At 41.6% G+C, this 16826-nt stretch overlaps 1 protein-coding gene and 1 pseudogene across 1 annotated transcript; both read right to left on the reverse strand.

The window, feature by feature from the left end:
- Positions 1–4639: 4639 nt before the first annotated feature.
- LOC137528755 (olfactory receptor 6M1-like) lies at positions 4640–5581 on the reverse strand. Its single transcript, XM_068250339.1, has one exon. The coding sequence runs from the start codon at positions 5579–5581 to the stop codon at positions 4640–4642; it is 942 nt and encodes a 313-aa protein (XP_068106440.1).
- Positions 5582–15635: 10054 nt separating this feature from the next.
- On the reverse strand, positions 15636–16574 carry LOC137554462 (olfactory receptor 11L1-like; annotated as a pseudogene).
- Between the last annotated feature and the right edge of the window lie 252 nt (positions 16575–16826).

The raw sequence follows: 16826 nt of genomic DNA on the forward strand, positions 1-16826 counted from the left end.
GCAAGTCTGACAGCTGTTTCGCAGGGATTAACCCTGCTTCATGCAGGTAAGCCCAGTGTGGCAGTATCCACCCCTGCTGCATTTTGTGCAAGTGCTTTCTCCTCTCCATATTTGCAATAATATGCAGTCTAAAAAAGTTCCTGGATGAGCATTTCAAAGAAACATCTTTGGAAAATATATATATAGAAACTATATTAATATGGCAGCTTTCATATCCCTCTCACTTCAGTTTTCTTTTAACATTAGGTCCAACTAAAATGTTATGCACATAATTAATGCTATAGTGCAATTAAATAATCATTGTGCTCCCTCTTGGTGGCAAAACTTTGTTTCTAGCCAACACTGCAGGGAAACAGAAACTTTTGTCCAGGTACGAATGTTTGGATCAAGGTCCTTATATTGTCAAAACATGATGAGAATACAGCTGAGATTATTCCATAAACAAATACATCAGCGTTATAACCGGTCTGATTGTGTCTGCTGGGGAACATAGTGGTACTGTAACGGTTGGGTGTCGTAACTCAGACGTCTGATTATTTGGTGATCTGCAGAATCACCAATAATGCAGACGCTATACCTGATTATGTGGTGATCTGCAGAATCACCAATAATGCAAGTATAGCTAACCAGGATACTGTGTGAGTAGTGCTTGGTGCAATCGTAACTCAATAGTTTTGCGAGACCTTACCAGAGGAGCTGGTAAGATACTATCAATATAAGAAATAGTGTAATAGACCAGACCTTTCCAGAGGAGCTGGAAAGGTACTAGCAGTAAAGTAAATAGGTAGATCTCGCCAGAGCAGCTGGCGAGTACTATACGCCATAATAACAGAGGAGTACAATGAAACTTCACCAGAGGCACTGGTGGGAACAATGAGTGCTCACCAGAGGAGCTGACCAGCAGGTCAGCTGACGAGCCTCCTCCCAGCATAAAGGTCCTGTCTGTGCGCGCGCCTCGCTGTCGCGAGACAGCGACCTTATGGGCAAATGACAGTCCCGTCCTCGGCGTCCTAGACGCTGGAGGGATGGGCAGGGGCACAGAGGCAGCTGCGGCGGCAGTGCTGTTCGCCACAGCTGCCCCTAAGGTTGTTACAGTACCCCCCCCCCCTTTAGGCGTGGACTCCGAACACGACCCACCAGGACCGCCACAAATCTCCTTCTTCATATCAAACCTCACAGGGTGGGAGGGAGAGGATCCCCCCGTCCAATAGATCTACCCCGAGACACCAGGGGAGATCTAGCCTTTCTCAGTCTGGAGGGCAGAGCCCACACTATGTCACCAGGTACCACCCCCCATACTTCAGACCTTCTTCTGTCCCGCTAAAATGAGCCCAAAGCAGGGATCCAAACCTTCTGAATCTCTGCCGCCGGCAGGAGCCCTTTCTCAGGGAGGATGCCCACCGAGGTGGCAGACTGCATTATATCATGCTCTGGTTCATCATGCATTATCACAGAGGAGTGAACAGAGGGACTCGCATGCAATGCAGGCCTATCCCTATTAGTCCGTCTCTTCTGAGTCACCATGGTCTTACTTAAGTTCCTTTGGAGCCAGGGCTGCTCAGATACTGGAAATGGCTGTCTAGTAACCACAGGAGCCCATCTGGACGACCTACTCCTGGTATAGACAGGACAATTTTCAGAGTGAGCTGCACTTTCCTGAGTATGAAAAGCATGCAAAATTTTAGGTCTGAAGTGAGGTGGCACATATAGAGTCCTATCTGGTTTCCCCTTCAGAACCTCCTGCTGAAATGGGCTCAGACTAGATGCCCAATTCCTCCAGGACTCAACCTCTGAGGCCTCAGGGGACTGTGAAGAGCATACCTCCACTTGTGACTCGGTAGCGCTTCTAATGACTTCCTTCAAACAATGCCCATGACAAAAGGAGGACCAGCTCGACAACCGTCCGGAACTCCAATCAATGTGCAGGGAGTGTTTTTCCAGCCACGGCATCCCAAGAATCACTGTGGAGGTGGACATTTTAAGCACCATAAACTGTATTTGTTCCTCATGCAACATTCCTAGTCGACATGACATTACAGGAGTCTGAGTGAGTGAATGTTTCCCCTGCAATGGGAAACCATCCATGACCATAACAACCACTTGGCATTCCCCAGGAAGGAGGGGAAAGCCAAACTTAATTAAACATAACATTAACCGTTGAACCCGAGTTCATAAAGGCCTGGGTGGAATAAGCTCGATTCCCCCAGGCAATAGAACACGGGAGACGCAAAGAACTGCTATTTAGGGGTAAGCCTGAATCACCTAGAATAGAACCTCCAGCTACTACCCCTAAACGACAGAGCCTCTTCCTCTTTGGGGAACAATCTTGTACCGATTGCCCCTTTTCTGCACCATACAGACAAGATTTCTCAGAATCTCTCCCATTTCTCTCAACCTCAGAGATCCTGGACTTTCCGATTTGTATGGGCACATCCAGAGGAGGAGAGGAAAGAACAGAAGGAGAGAAAGTACTCAGAGCAAGTCTCTCTGGGATTTTATCCCGAGACTGCTTCTGACACCTGACTTGGTACTCAATTTCTTTTTCTAACGCTTTAAAAAAATTCTGAACTGAGGCCAAAGCCTCATGACCCTCAGGGAGACTGTATGCCCAGTATTGCAATTCACCAGATAATAAGTATTTTAATAATGTGAGTCTCTGTTTCTCTGTACCCAAAGACTCCAGCCGTAACTCAAAATATGATAAGCAACGGTGCCTAAAGCTTAAAAAGTCAGATTGATGCCCCGAAAACCTTTCAGGAGGGGGCATTCTGGGCTCAAACGCAAGAGGGGATGACACTTGTGCATTAAGGTTTTTCAAACGGTTAGCTGTAAGCAACTGGTCAATCTGGATCTGTTGTGTATTAACCGTTCTGATGAGATTGTTAAAGGTGGTAACTAACAGATCAACCCGCTTGCATAGTGTTTCCATATTTGTTTTGGTCTGCTGTTCTGTAACGGTTGGGTGTCGTAACTCAGACGTCTGATTATTTGGTGATCTGCAGAATCACCAATAATGCAGACGCTATACCTGATTATGTGGTGATCTGCAGAATCACCAATAATGCAAGTATAGCTAACCAGGATACTGTGTGAGTAGTGCTTGGTGCAACCATAACTCAATAGTTTTGCGAGACCTTACCAGAGGAGCTGGTAAGATACTATCAATATAAGAAATAGTGTAATAGACCAGACCTTTCCAGAGGAGCTGGAAAGGTACTAACAGTAAAGTAAATAGGTAGATCTCGCCAGAGGAGCTGGCGAGTACTATACGCCACAATAACAGAGAAGTACAATGAAACTTCACCAGAGGCACTGGTGGGAACAATGAGTGCTCACCAGAGGAGCTGATGAGCCTCAGGAACTAATAAGGCTAGGCCTCTCCAGAGGTGCTGGTGGGCACTAGCTGCGAAAGCACTGATAAGTACGGCCAGGCCTTCCAGAGGAGCTGGCAACGTACTAACAGATACGGTAACTGTATAGTTGGGCTAGACCTTAGCAGAGGGGCTGGTAAGGTGCTATTAGTTACTGTAACAGTATAACTGGGCCAGACCTTTACCAGAGGAGCTGGAAAGGTATATCAGTCACGGCAACTGTATAGTTTGACAAGACCTTACCAGAGGAGCTGGTAAGGTGCTATCAGTTTAAATGACAATATAGTTTGAGCAGACCTTTCCAGAGGAGCTGGAAAGGTACTATAAGCACACTGACTGTGTAGTTTAACCTGACCTTTCCAGAGGAGCTGGAAAGGTACTAACAGTGAGAGTACAGAGATAGTAAAGCTAGTCCTTACCAGAGGAGCTGACAAGGTAGTAGCAGAGCTTGTGACTGTATAGTTTGACCAGACCTTACCAGAGGAGCTGATAAGGTACTATCAGTCACTATAAGGAAGAATAGCGATACCTCACCAGAGGAGCTGGTGGGTATATAGCACACCTCACCAGTGGCAAGGGCCCACTGGTGAGTAGAGTGGTCGGGCAGGCAAGGTTCGGCAACAGAGAGGTAAGTATCAGTATAGAATCGTGAGGCAGAAGAGTAATCAGTAATCAGGCAGAGGTTCAGCAACTATAGGCAGATAGGCGAAAGAACAGAATCAGTAAGCAAATGCAAAGTCAGAGTATTGCCAGAGTCAAACACAGATAATCAATAACAATAATATACAATAGTCCTAGTCTTGTGTGAAATCCCTGGTTTCCTCCCAGATCAAAGCACACCGGATACTAGTCTAAGGTCTGAGCGCTAACACTAAGTATTCACGACAGCAGACAGGGAACAAATGAAGCCCGGAGGCTTAAGAAGCAGAGGAGACCTCACAGGCATGCCCCCTACAACCAACCAATCCGGGGCGACGTGAGTCTCCTCTGACGTCAGCCGACCAGCAGGTCAGCTGACGAGCCTCCTCCCAGCATAAAGGTCCTGTCTGTGCACACGCCCGCCCGAGACAGCGACCTTATGGGCAAATGACAGTCCCGTCCTCGGCGTCCTAGACGCCGGAGGGACGGGCAGGGGCACGGAGGCAGCTGCGGCGGCGGTGCTGTTCGCCGCAGCTGCCCCTACGGTTGTTACAGGTACACTGGGCACTGATAAACCATATATTTTCACCTTACCACTTATTGATAGCTTTAAATAGTGAAGTCCAACTTCATTTGGTATACGACAATCCATTCCTTCTTGACCACTTTGCTTTCTTTAAAACCTCTTTTACATCTTTGTTTCGCAGACAGTAAATAATGGGATTCAATAGTGGAGTCACCACTGTATTAAAAACATTCATAACCTTATTGACATCCATTGGGTACGATGCACTTGGCCGAACATAAATAAATATGACGGTTCCATACAGAATGGTGACAACTGTGAAGTGTGAAGCACATGTAGAAAAAGCTTTCTGCCTCCCTTTGGTGGAGGGGATTTTAAATATGGAAGATATGATGAGCACATAGGAAACAACAGTAATTAGCAATGATGTCAGGATGATACTGCAGGCAAAAAAGAAGACCACAATTTCTTCAAGAAACGTGTCTTGGCATGATAGCTTGAGAAGTGGTGGAATGTCACAGAAAAAATGATTTATGATTTTAGGCTTGCAAAATGTCAGGCGAGATATCAACAGCACAAGGAAAAACACAGAGATGAAAGCTACAGACCAACAAGTTATAGTGGCCTGAATACATACTTGACCATTCATGATAGAGGGATAACGCAAAGGGTTGCAAATAGCTAAATAGCGGTCTACAGCCATCACTCCCAGAAGGAAAAACTCTGTAGAACCCAACGAGAAGTAGAAAAACATTTGGAAGAGACAACCAGGAAATGAGATATATTTCCAACCAGCCAGATTAGCCAAGAGTTTAGGAGCGATGGATGACGTGTACCAGATCTCTACAAAAGAAAGTTGACTGAGTAGAAAATACATAGTAGTATGAAGCCTGGTGTTTACATAGACCAATGAAATAATGCCTACATTGCAAGTTAATGTCAATAGGTAAATTGCAAAGAAAACTACAAATAGAAATAACTGAAGTTCTACAGATATAGTAAAGCCAACTAAGAAAAACTGGGTTGCACTGCTTTGATTTTCCATTTCAATCTTCCCTCTGCAAAGATGGATCATGCATGAATTCTTCTGAACAAATGTTTTGCTGTTATTTATATAATATTAGGTCAAACAATACATAGGTCTGTATGTTGTCATACAGACAACATACAGATCTATCTGCACATCTTTGCAGCCGGTCTATTCAGATACAGCCTGCATTTGAAAGCGCTGACATTTTCTTCTGTTGTACAAAAAATGCAAGTCTACTTGTGGCTAGCTGCATTCACATGTATCAGTTTGCATTTAATTTATCTAGATTAGGGTTTAGTGCATAGTTTGCATCTGATTTGTATTCAAGGTGTGTATTTAAGTCCCTGGGGGGAATCTGCACACCTCTGTTGGTTTCATTTCAGTTGCAGCCTGATTAGGAGCGCTGCCATTTTTTTTGCTGTATGTGGTCATAGCTTGAGTACCTGCACAGAATGGCTGGTGGTTGGGTTTAATACTCACCCGCTCGCCAGTAGTTCATTAGATGCCAGAATCTCCACCCCCTCTATTGGCAAGACAGCTGTGGCCGTTCTTCCCTGAAGTCTTCCATGAGCTCTGTGGCCACCCTCACTGGCATTGCTGCAGCTCACCTCTGCTAGTGCTCAGCAGTCACCAATTGGGCCGAGGCTGCTGAGCTGGGGCAGGCCACGACAAGCAGGTGGGGGTGGCCACTGAGCTTTGGAAGACTTTAGAAAAAAAAAAAAGTCAATCCACTAATGAATTACAGGCGAGCTGGTGAGTTATTAACTTGCACATGTTGAGTTTCTTATCACCTCATATTGCATATGAGAATAATTCTGATGTAGGTTTTTTTTTGTTTTTTTTATTACAGAGTGCTGAAAAGTTATTTTATACAGAAGATGAAACAATATCTCCTAGGAGAAAACTGAGGAGAGAAAGTCAATTTGGGAATAAGGTCCCATATTTCATTCTTAGCTTATACACTTCCAAAAGATAGACAAAATAAAATAAACTAAGGCATTTCTCAACATGAATAACCCCACCCCGCCCTCATTTAGCATAATGGAGTAGCAGAAGAGTATTGCATAGTGTTAGCCATCAGTAAAAGCAGGACCTTTTGAATCAAGATGATACAATTTGGTAGTTAACCTAAAAGAAGAGTGAGCTTTCAGCTAATCAGTCTTCTTGAGACTCTATTCCTGTTGACCTAGTCAATAAATGATGATTTAAAACGTCCTGCTTCAGCAGATTATAGTGATGCATGCAGGAAACTAGACTACAGACAGTCCCCTAGTTACAGACAACTCGAGTTACAACGTTTCCTACAAGTTGTCTTTATGTACAAAATATACAGTACTGTTTTTGTTACTACTATTTTTTGGTTGTTACATGTTACAGTATTGTATAAACTGTTGTAAGTAGTTGAAAGCAAAGTAGAAGCACATTGGAAAATAGCAAGAAAAAAAAACATTGTTTATGTTATATGTCCAAATCCAGAGTTGTCCTGAAGTAAATCATCTTTCCACATTTCACTAGGTATAACATATAACAATAACAATAATATTTATGTAGCGCTTTTCTCCCTGAGGACTCAAAGCGCTGTGACCCTGCATTATGCAGTCTCAAAGGCTCGGGAAAAGAGGTGAGTTTTTAGCCTTTTTTTAAAGCTGCCCAGAGTAGGAGCCTCTCGTACTGATTGTGGAAGTGAGTTCCATAGAGTAGGGGCTGCATAGGAAAAGGCCCGAGCACCAAATGTTAAGTGTATCCTGGGAATAACCAGCTTCATCTTGTTGGCAGAGCGGAGGGTGCGTGGAGGGGCATAAAGTTCCAATAGATCCACTAAGTATTTGGGTCCCATGTGGTTTAGAGCCTTGAATGTCAGTAGGCAGATCTTAAAATTGATTCTCCATTTTACTGGCAACCAGTGAAGAGTTTGCAGTACTGGGGTGATGTGTGAGCTGCGGGGGGCATTGGCTTGGAGTCTGGCTGCAGCATTCTGTACTAGCTGTAAGGGGCGCAGAACCTTATCTGTAGATCCGATGAACAGGGCGTTGCAGTAGTCTAGGCTCATATGACTCAACTTAAGCTACAAACAAATTCACCTTTCTTACAACCTTTTGCTATCGATCCTGTTTGTGCAAGTGTCAAAAACCTGAGCGGTTCTTGCCTTTTTCATGATTGCTAACTTAGTAAAGGAGCAGCCTTTAAAGCGTTGCTATCATATAAATCCGGCATAGCGGGTTCTGAACCCTCTATAACAGTAATTATAGATTGACGGTATACCTTGAAATTAATCAGAGCACTCAGTATATGATTTTATATAAAAAAAAATGTATTTGCTTATCATACAGCATATATACAAAATATGAACAGTTCCAAGTAGTGTTTCCTTCTAACAGTATTCCATCTCCTCAAGTCTTTAGAGCCAAGCGATCATCAATCTTCTAAGTACATTCAAAAAAGAATATAACAGTTGTGTTATGTAGAAAAAGATCAATAGTAGTCTCATCTGTATCAATAGCTGTGTATCTAGTAGCTGTGTAAAACTTGTAGTAATCTTCTTAAAGAAATAGCATAAAAAATAGCTTCTAAAAAACCTTCTTGTTAACATCAGCGGTGGCTTTAATGAGAGGACAGTTCTATGGCTCTGTGCAATAGCTTGCTCTCATGCTAAAGCATTACAGTGCATAGGTATTGAGTCTGTCACACATTCATGCTAAAGCCTGACAACTGCATTCTTGATACTACTGTTGCTGCTGCAAAATGGCAAAAAGTTTGCATGGTGATGCTGAGAACGTACATTGATCATACCTGAAGTGTGAAAACACTTAATTGACAAAAACGTGAAGAGTGAACTGACTTTGTGCAAAATGTTAATTTCTTATCGCTTGATTGTTGATTGTAATGTTTATACATGAGCAACTTTAGAAATATATATTCATACCAATAAATCATCTCTTTGGGGGAAACAACGGTAAAGACAAGGTAAGGGCTGCTTCACACAGTGCTGTACATTCAAGCAAATGGGCAGAGCCTGTACCATAGTTTACCATCATCTGCGCAAATGCCACATTCCAATCTCGATTTTTCCTGCCGTGTCAGCTGACCCTGGAAGTAATATCTTGCTTACAGGGTCGCTTACCGCCATGTCTCTGCGTCACCTTGCGGGGGTGAATACCGCTGGAAGCCACCGAAAATGCTTTTCTACATGCATGCAGATAAAAAGGAGCAAATGGTGAGGTAGCAGAAAAGGAGAGCAGTTAAGAGTGGAAATCTGTGCAGTGAGTGTAGGAGACTAAGCAAGAGAATGCATTATTTTGTGAACTAAGACCCTGGCTTTTAACTTAGTTGTAGGGATAACAGTGGTGCCTGGATGAGTGAATCTGGGAATGCATTTGCATGTGAGTGTGCAAAGGGTTAATTTGTTTTTTTTTGGGGGGGGTTGCTATTTGTCTGGCCACACCCCCTTTAGCACCTCCCTTTCCTTAATAACTTATTCAAATGTCCTAACTAGAGGTGATGTGCCTGGATATGTGTGTGTTCCTTTTAAGACTGGAAATGTAGATCCTGGATGGAAATCTAAAACTCAAACAGCAGATATCAGCTGTCGTCAAGTCTTCCTTCTTCCTTCTTCAATCTAAGAAATATAGCGAAAATCAAACACCTTATCCCAGCTGAAGACCTACCTGCCCTGGTTCATGCATTTGTATCCTCGCGCCTAGACTACTGCAACGCCCTGTTCATCGGATCTACAGAAAAGGTTCTGCGCCCCTTACAGCTAGTACAGAATGCTGCAGCCAGACTCCTAGCCAATGCCCCCCGCAGCTCACACATCACCCCAGTACTGCAAACTCTTCACTGGTTACCAGTAAAATGGAGAATCAATTTTAAGATCTGCCTGCTGACATTCAAGGCTCTACACCACATGGGACCCAAATACATAGCGGATCTATTGGAACTTTATGCCCCTCCACGCACCCTCCGCTCTGCCAACAAGATGAAGCTGGTTATTCCCAGGATACACTTAACATTTGGTGTTTGGGCCTTTTCCTACACAGCCCCTACTCTATGGAACTCACTCCCACAATCAGTACGAGAGGCTCCCTCTCTGGACAGCTTTAAAAAAAGGCTAAAAACTCACCTCTTTTCCCTAGCCTTTGAGACTGCATAATGCAGGGTCACAGCGCTTTGAGTCCCCAGGGAGAAAAGCGCTATATAAATATTATTGTTATTGTTATTGTTACATCAGAAAAACAGGTGTCCTTTCACACTTTTATGTTCATTTTCCATGTGTATATAGAAAGACATAAATTACGATTTCCTACAGTGTTGTAACATCAGTTAGTCAGTGTAACATTTTGTATGGCTATGTCACATTTCATTATACAGTACAATAACATGTAGTTAAATGAAAACACTATTATTGTTGAGTGTTTTGTTTTTTTATTGTAGTTTTGTCAATTACTGTCAATTACTGAAGTTCAAAAATTCTCTTGTTCACTGATATAGGTTTGTTGTTTGTAGTATGTACCTTATATCACAGAGTTTGGGTTTTAACACATTCCTATAGGCAAAAAATATATATATTCCAGAATTTATCATTTATAAATTGATTTCTTAGGTTATGTAGCACTTTGTGAAATGTTGCATTCAGCTAGACTGGGCAATTTTTTTTTAAATTGTGTCATTATGGAAATCCATTTTAACCCTTCAATTCTGCTTCCAAAACTAGGGCAGTTTAATAGGTGCCACAAGGACATATAGAAGAATGTACTAAATTATTCAGGGTGCAAAATTTTTATATTAATCATCCTGCTTTTAGCATCCAAAACACTTCCTATATGTATATATTTCTGCATATTGTTATATAACCACGCCCTCCGAGTGATGCTTAGCCTAGGCTATTTAGTTATGCAGTTTCCTCCTGCCCCAGAGCATTCTGGGAGACAAAGTTGTGTTTCTGTTGCCTTCAGAACAAACAAGAAAGAAACATTCCACAGTTATATATCTTGCCAGCAGTAAAGACTTTGCCAAAAGAAAAAAATAAAGAATGGAAATTAGGGTTAGAAAAATAATTTCTAAAGTAATATAAGCAATTGTTTTCAGTTTATTATATTTAGTAAAGTCCATTTTTAACAACACATTTTAAAATATATTTGTTTATATTAAATCTGATAAAACAAAGGATGCTACTGCAGAAGAGTTTAGGTCCCCTTTAAACCATGATAGAGGAATAACACCCAACTAATCACCCTAGTAATCACATTTAAAAAAAATGAATGATATACTAACTAGTGTTTGTGTTTGAATTTAGCACATTGAATTCGGAAAACACCCAAATACATGAACTTCAGTACCATTTCAGTACCAAATAAGTTGACAAAATCAGGAGGAGTTCACTATGCATCCTTTACGATGCGTTTCGCATGACTTCGGAAGGAGGAAGAATCAGTGTCACATGAAACGCACTGTGAAGTGCAAGTAGCAAACTCCCCCAGACACTGGGGGTCAATCGGTCTTGATAAAGCCCACAATGCAGGGCGAAACGATCGTCGACCATACCTCTGCACTGTCCTAACTGCACCCTTGTCTGATAAGTATACAAGTCTATGGTTTTATGTTGTAATATGCTTTTTTAAAAAGAGTGACTTAAAGGTTTTTGAAGTTTTGCAAACTTAAAAGTGGCAAAATTTATAGTATACTGCACACTTTCACATGGGATTAAACTGCTGGATTCTGTCCTGTCTGTGCCAGGTAAGATTGGCTCATCAGGTAGATCCAACATGAACTAGTATTGCTGCCCTCGCTATTAATACAAATGTATACTAAATGATCTACAATAAATAAAACGTTTTATTTTGGAAGAAATTAAATATCATTTGCTGGGAGAGATTGTTTTGCACAGAATTTTCAAAAATACAAGCTGCTGCATTTGCTAATAAATGACTTTTTGTTGTAGAGGAAAATCATTTTGTAGTACATTGAAGTGGTGAAATCTTTATTGTCTCCCTGTTCTCACCTCCAGTTTTACAGACGTATGTGATGTATGATGTTATCACATAATGATTGGATTGTTTTCCAGGGCCGTGTTGGCTTAGAAGCCCTGAGCATTGGACAGACACAGCTATAAATATCGGTGTGAGAGACAGTCTGCTGTTCCATAACATCACTCATGGGAACCCCAATGAGACTTCTGGGACAATATCAACAAAACACATTTAATAAAAAAAATAACACTATTAGTCTTGTGTGTCTTAAAAGCATGATTTACAATTCTATTATTAAGAAATTGCATAAATGAAAGCATTTTGATTATGTTTTGTACTTTTTATGAACTGGTATGCGCTGAAAAGCGCTGAAAAGGTATACAAGATTATGCAAACCAGTTATCTTTTTATTAGAGTATGTTATTTCTCTTGAAAGTTAGGATTTTACTCTTAACAATATCTTACACAGCTGCCAGGGTTGATTCAGCTAAGTTCTATTGTGCCAGTAAAGCAGCAGGGTCAGCCATACTATGCCAGGAAAAAAAAACACATATATAAGTAGATAAATACTTCTCCGACTTACATAACAGATGCATTGTACTGTCCACGTTTTGATTTCAGTGAATGTTATATAGTAAATAAAGAGAATTCTGATCCTGGCATTTGCCATTTTCGTTCTCTCTGGCTGAAGCCAATCCTGTCGTCATTTCCTCCCTTACTTTTTATTGTTCTCCTACAAACTGCTCTGTTATAGCTTTGTAAACATGTGAGCACAGCAAGATCAGATTTCAGCCTGACGTCTCACTGAACTTCCCCCAGCCAATCAGTGAGGAGCAGGAATGTGAGAGGAGTTATGACAAGCTCCCTTCTCCTCGGCGATGGCGAGACTAGAGCCAGGCAGACTGAGATAAGATTAGTTACAGCAGAAACATTTCTGATTAGATTGGAGTGCTTGCAATGCAGGGTGAGGTTCCAGGCTGCACAATGAACACAGAGCAGTGGGTAAATGGAATTTGATTTTGTGGCTGACAATCTCTCTTCAACATGTTTTAAAGGGTATCTGTTGTTGGAAAAAAAAGTTAGGAAAGCCTCTGGATTGAGTTTATGCTCAAGGCCCTGCTCCCCTCCGCACCTGTGTCTGCACCTGCACCCGTACACATGAGAGTGTCTGCACTGCACAGGTGCAAAGTACAGCTTGTGCAGTACCTCAGAGCCACTCATGCTTTTCCTCATATAAGAGTGGCTCCATGCTACTTCACAGGCAAGAACCCTACTGGTGCCTAAGCAGTGATTCCGTGCTCAAAACACAAGGCGGAGCATCGCCACAAAGAGAAAAAGAGTCCCAATAGAAGAGTTGTACACATTGGGGAAGCCTCTGGAGCATCCAGAGCCAGATGCTTCTCTCTACAGTCGTAAGTATGTAACTTTTTATTTTTCTAACCCTAAGGCTACGCTCACAGTGATCAGTTGCATAGCCCAAGTGTTATAATGACTGTAAACTTTTATAGAGACTGGACATAGACTTTAATACAAAACCTGCATGCAGCGGGTTAGAATAACCCGATCCGGTACTGTGAACAGGCACATAGAATTGCATGGGCAAAGAGTTGACATGTGTGAACAGGGCCTAAGCCTGGATTCACAGTGGCCATTACATAATGCATGTGTTAAAATGTGTATGGACTGCAAGGGAGACTGGACATAGACTTTAATACAAAGCCTGCATGCAGCGAGTTAGAATAATATGATCCATTACAATGTGAACAGGCCCATAGAACTGTATGAGCAGTGAGTTAACTTGCAGCAACTGCAGCTGAGCACTGTGAACTAGCCCTATGGGTTTGCTTTAACTGCTATTTTAAGAATTTTGTTGCATTCACTTTATTTCCAAACTCAAAAATATTTCATCGCATGACCAAAGATTTGTATTCATTTAATGTCATATTATGCACATTAGTTAATACATTTGCATAATTAGCACTTATAATTAGCACCCCCCCCCCCCCTCATATGTTACAAGAACTTTTTTCCCACCACTAGTGGTCATGTAGGCAATTTAGAAAAATCTCCCTTTCTTGTGAGTTGCCCGTTAATAGGAGTGAGGGTTCATGATGTGAACCAATTGATTCAAAATTGGAGTGACCAGAGCAGAACCTCAACTTCGACTAATATATATATATATATATATATATATATATATAGGTATCACCCAGTGTGTAAAACCAATAAAAACACAGAGGGTTGTGATATTTGTTTCTGACCTCTTCAAGGTTTTTCCTCAGGATCACTTTCTTCATCAGAATCCTTGGTTGCAGTATGATTCCTTTCTTGTTTGAAAAGTTTCTGGAGGAGGTCTATCCTCTTCAATGTCTTCCGCTCAGTTACTTACTATCAGCTCCTTCTCCAGATTATTATGTTTAGTTGTTCCAATCACTTCTATGACCACAGGTGTATAAAGTTAACCCTTTGGGACAGCCTGCCTAACCCTCCTTAACCCTTCTTAAGGACCAGGCCATTTTACATACGGGGGGATGCATTTGGGGGTTCAAGCAGCCGGATCCCTGGTAGGGTTTGCTGGGCATGGTGTCCCCAGTGTGGCCAGGTGCACCCCGTAATGCCAGCAGCCTTTACTCACCTCCCAGGCTCCAGCAATGAGCAGCTCCAGCCCCCTCCTCTCTGGCCGGCATCCTTGCACGCACTGCCATTAAGATCCGGGTCGCGGCTTGATGACGTCATCAAGTCAGAACCGACACTTACGTCAGAGCAAGCTGGGATGCCGGCAAGAACGGAGGGGAGCAACGATTGCAGGGGGAACATCAGGAAGGTGAGTGGATCCTCTTCTTCCCCTCAGACCGCCGCTGCTCTGTTAGTGATCACTATGATCTGCCGGCGATCGTAGTGATCACGTGATCAGGAGCCAATCGCAATGGCTCTTCATCATTGAGGGGAGATGTCAGCTGTCATATTAAAGCTTAATCTCCCCTCTCAGGTGCGCACGATCACGTCAGGAGCGAAAATGGCAGGTGGCGTAAATCCTATGCCGCATCAGGCTTAGACAGCCACAAGTGCGGCGGAGGATTTACCTACAGCGGTTCCCAAAAGGTTAAGCTCCTAGGCATGAAAACTACTTGTTACTCTTAGTGAATGCTAGTGTGCTACAGTGATGTCACATGTGCTATAAAAGCATTCATGAAATTTCCTCAGAACTAAATATACTATGGGCAACTATTAATGGTATTATAACAAAGTGGAGGAAACTGTGAATAACAGCAACTCAACCTCGAAGTGGTGCACATTGCGAAGAAGTGCCAATTTTCTGCAGTGTCAATAGCTACAGACCTTCGAACTTCATATGGCTTCCAGATTAGGTGAAGAACAGTACGTAGACCGGTTCATAGAATGGGTTTCCAAAGGCAGATCCATTGCAGCCTTACATTTAGTGATGGCCCGAACAGCCAAGGAAGAGGTCCCGAAGAATGTTCTTAATTAACCATGAATACTTACCTTTTAAAAAAAAGTTAGAGTCAAACAGACTGTGCAGAAAATTTCAGATGTTAGTTATTTGAGGGCTAAATAACCAGCTATATTAGATCCAGACAAGTCAGATTTCATAAATTCTATTCTTCTTGTTTAACCTCTGTTTGTATGGACCTCTGTCACTCAGCCCTGTGTGGCCCAGTCAATTGGTTTCTAAAATTTGTTGGGTGTTTTATAAGTTCATGCGTTAGTCTTCCAGCTCTAATATTTATTTATGTAATGCAATATTATTTAATACGCAAGATCAGGAGTTCTTGAAACAGCCTGCAGTACCTACCAACAACACCCTGGCATACTAACATATTGTTTATTGTATTTTTTTTTATTGTTCTATTGTATACTCGGTCACCAGAAAAGTGAAGACCCCTAATGACTAAATATTGCCAGGCTACTTTTACCATACATGTCACGTTATAGGTTCTGTACTGTTATTATTGATAATGTGTTTTAATTTCATGTTGCTGTTTTGCTACGATTTTATTAAAATGAAAAAATTCTCCAAAGATTTACCAATAAGAATTTCACCCTTCACAGACCTGTGCCAGAGCATTTGTTTATTGATATGGTTAAATTATTTATAGTAGTCTTTTGACCATATTTTTTATTGACAACTTTATGCTTCCATTTCTTAGGCTGTAGATAATAGGGTTAAGCAATGGAGTGACAACAGAGTAGAATACAGATATAGTTTTATCTAAAGAAGAAGAACTTCCAGCTGAAGGTCTCACATATATGAAAATAATGGTGCCATAAAATATAGCCACAACTGTAATGTGTGATGCACAAGTAGAAAATGCTTTCTGGCGACCCTTAGTGGATGATATTTGTAGGATGGTGGCTATAATGAAGGTATATGATATTATAATGGCAAGACAACAGCTTAGGATGAGGATGAACGCTTGTCCGTAGAAAGTCCTTACTGCTAATGAGGTGTCAGAACAGGACAGCTTCACCAGTGGTCCAAAGTCACAGAAGAAATGGTCAATTTTTCTACAGTTGCAAAAATATAACTTTGAAACCCAAATTGTCGGCATTAGAGGAACAAGACAACCACTTATCCAGGATACAATGGCCAGATGAGAGCAGAGACGGTTGGTCATTATGGATGAGTAACGTAAAGGATTACAAATAGCCAGGTAACGGTCATAGCCCATAACGGCTAAGAGAACATTTTCTATTGAACCAGAAAAAAATATAAAATAAAATTGGGTAAAACACCCATGTAGGGATATAGTTACAGTATCAAACAAGAGGCCATGCAGCATTTTGTGGATAATAACTGTGGTATAGCCAATTTCCATTAGAGAGAAGTGACTGAGGAAAACATACATGGGGATTTGAAGCTGAGAATTCATCCGGACTACAGTAATTATTACTATGTTAGCTAATAAAGTAATAATATATGAAAATAATGTTAGAGAGAACAGAAGCTGTTTACATTCAGAAGATAGAGGGAATCCAAGCAGAACAAAGTCTTTAACTTTTGAAGTATTTTGCAATGCCATACTTTCATTGTACAGGATTCGGTTCATGAAATGAATTGTGACCGACTTTGATATGAGTCAGATCCACTTGACCAGAATACAGCTGATGCTTTCCCATTTTTTGAGAAGGGAGAACTTAAGAAAAAGAAAACTGTATACCTTTAGGCTTAAAGAGGAACTGAAGTCAATATAATGTAATTAATAAAATTGCTCTTTTTTTTTTTTACAATATTCATACATTATTTAGTCAGTGTTTGCCCATTGAAAAAGCTT

The sequence above is a fragment of the Hyperolius riggenbachi genome, chromosome 1 (assembly GCF_040937935.1).
Source record: "Hyperolius riggenbachi isolate aHypRig1 chromosome 1, aHypRig1.pri, whole genome shotgun sequence".
In the NCBI taxonomy this organism is placed as follows: domain Eukaryota; kingdom Metazoa; phylum Chordata; class Amphibia; order Anura; family Hyperoliidae; genus Hyperolius; species Hyperolius riggenbachi.

Coding starts and splice junctions, on each gene's coding strand:
- LOC137528755 (XM_068250339.1), bottom strand. CDS start 5,581: ATGGAAAATCAAAGCAGTGCAACCCAGTTTTTCTTAGTTGGCTTTACT.